The sequence below is a fragment of the Hyla sarda genome, chromosome 10, assembly GCF_029499605.1.
Source record: "Hyla sarda isolate aHylSar1 chromosome 10, aHylSar1.hap1, whole genome shotgun sequence".
Classification (NCBI taxonomy): Eukaryota; Metazoa; Chordata; class Amphibia; order Anura; family Hylidae; genus Hyla; species Hyla sarda.
Genome location: NC_079198.1, coordinates 115,035,909 through 115,037,417, shown reverse-complemented (window position 1 = coordinate 115,037,417; position 1,509 = coordinate 115,035,909). Strand labels below are relative to the sequence as shown.

The 1,509-nt window shown below is 42.0% G+C and overlaps 1 protein-coding gene across 1 annotated transcript; it reads right to left on the bottom strand.

Annotated features, from left to right (window-relative positions):
* Nucleotides 1-201: 201 nt before the first annotated feature.
* On the bottom strand, nucleotides 202-1,176 carry LOC130293235 (olfactory receptor 6N2). Its single transcript, XM_056541737.1, has one exon. The coding sequence runs from the start codon at nucleotides 1,174-1,176 to the stop codon at nucleotides 202-204; it is 975 nt and encodes a 324-aa protein (XP_056397712.1).
* Nucleotides 1,177-1,509: the final 333 nt, after the last annotated feature.

The window sequence follows — 1,509 nt, the reverse complement described above, 5'->3', positions numbered from 1 at the left end:
ACCACCATTCACTTACATTCACAGGTAGGGGGATGCAAAATATTCTGCCCTGCCCGAGTGCTTCCAATACACACTACATGATGGGGGGAGGGTGGCACCAAAATGCACCTTTGCCTGTGCAGACAAAAATACTTGCACCAGCCCAGCCCTTATCCAAGACACTTATCTGGCACTACAATATGTCCTGTAGAAGTTTTATTATCAAACCATAGTCTTACACTTTGCATTGGTTGTATAGCTGTGAAAACTTTTGCAACACATGGAACGTTTAAAGGCCATTCTGATCTCCTTGTTTCGTAAGCTATAGATAAAAAGATTCAATAGAGGGGTAAGCACAGAATAAACAACAGCAAGAACACGGTCATAATACAAACCATAACTCTCTGTAAGCCGCACATACATGAACACAATGCAGGAAAAAAACATGAGGACTACAGTCAAGTGGGACACACAGGTGGAGAAGGCATTCATTCGGCCCACAGATGTCTTTATTTTCAAGATAGCTATGATTATCCTAATATAGGAAATCATTATAAAGGTGAATGTCACTAGGATAATAAAACTATTGATGACAAAATCAGCAAGAACGTTCTTAAATGTATCGGTGCAAGCCAAACTGAGCAATGGTGGGAAATCACAGAAGATATGCTGGATTTCATTACTCCCACAGAAGGGCAGTCGGGATATGAGGATGACTTCAGTAATAGGGCACAGAAAACCCAAAATAAAGCAGGTGACTACTAATTTTATAGTCATAGTGGAGGTCATGATGGAAGAGTAATGCAGTGGCTGACAAATTGCCAGATAACGGTCGTAGGCCATGGAGGTTAGAAGATAGCACTCACTGGCTCCAAGAGAATGGAAGAAATACGTCTGCAAGAGACAGCTAGTAAAATCTATACTCCTCTTTGCCACCAGGAGGTTGATCAACATCTTCGGAATGGTAACTGCTGTATAACAAATTTCTAGGATGGATAAAATACTGATAAAAAAGTACATAGGTATTTGGAGACGTGAGTCCAACCTTACAAGAACAAATATAACAACATTACCGACAATGGTAAGAACGTAAACAAGAAGAAGACAGATAAATAGCAATGGTCCATATCTGTAGAGCGTGGGGAATCCTACAAGAATAAATTCTGTGACAGTACTGCTTGTGTTCCATCGTTTCATCGTGTGACCTGTAATGAAAACAAGTTACCTTAGGGAGTCCATTGTGAAACTATTAAATATGAATTCAAGTAGAGAAAAAAAAACAGACATGGTTGCACATCATGCACCTTGTTCTAAGGCTTCTCAGAAAATTTTTATAAACTAACAGGTCATAAGACCGCTAGCCACGTTACGGCCACCTGTAAGTAGCGGGTCCCTAACATCCCTAATATAAAATGGCACCACATTGAGCAGCGACCACCACCGCCACAACACCAGTGCCCACATGGGGAATGGCCCACTGGCAGAGCAGCCCCAATGCTGCCCAAACCAGTCCCTGGGCTGCTCCTCCCC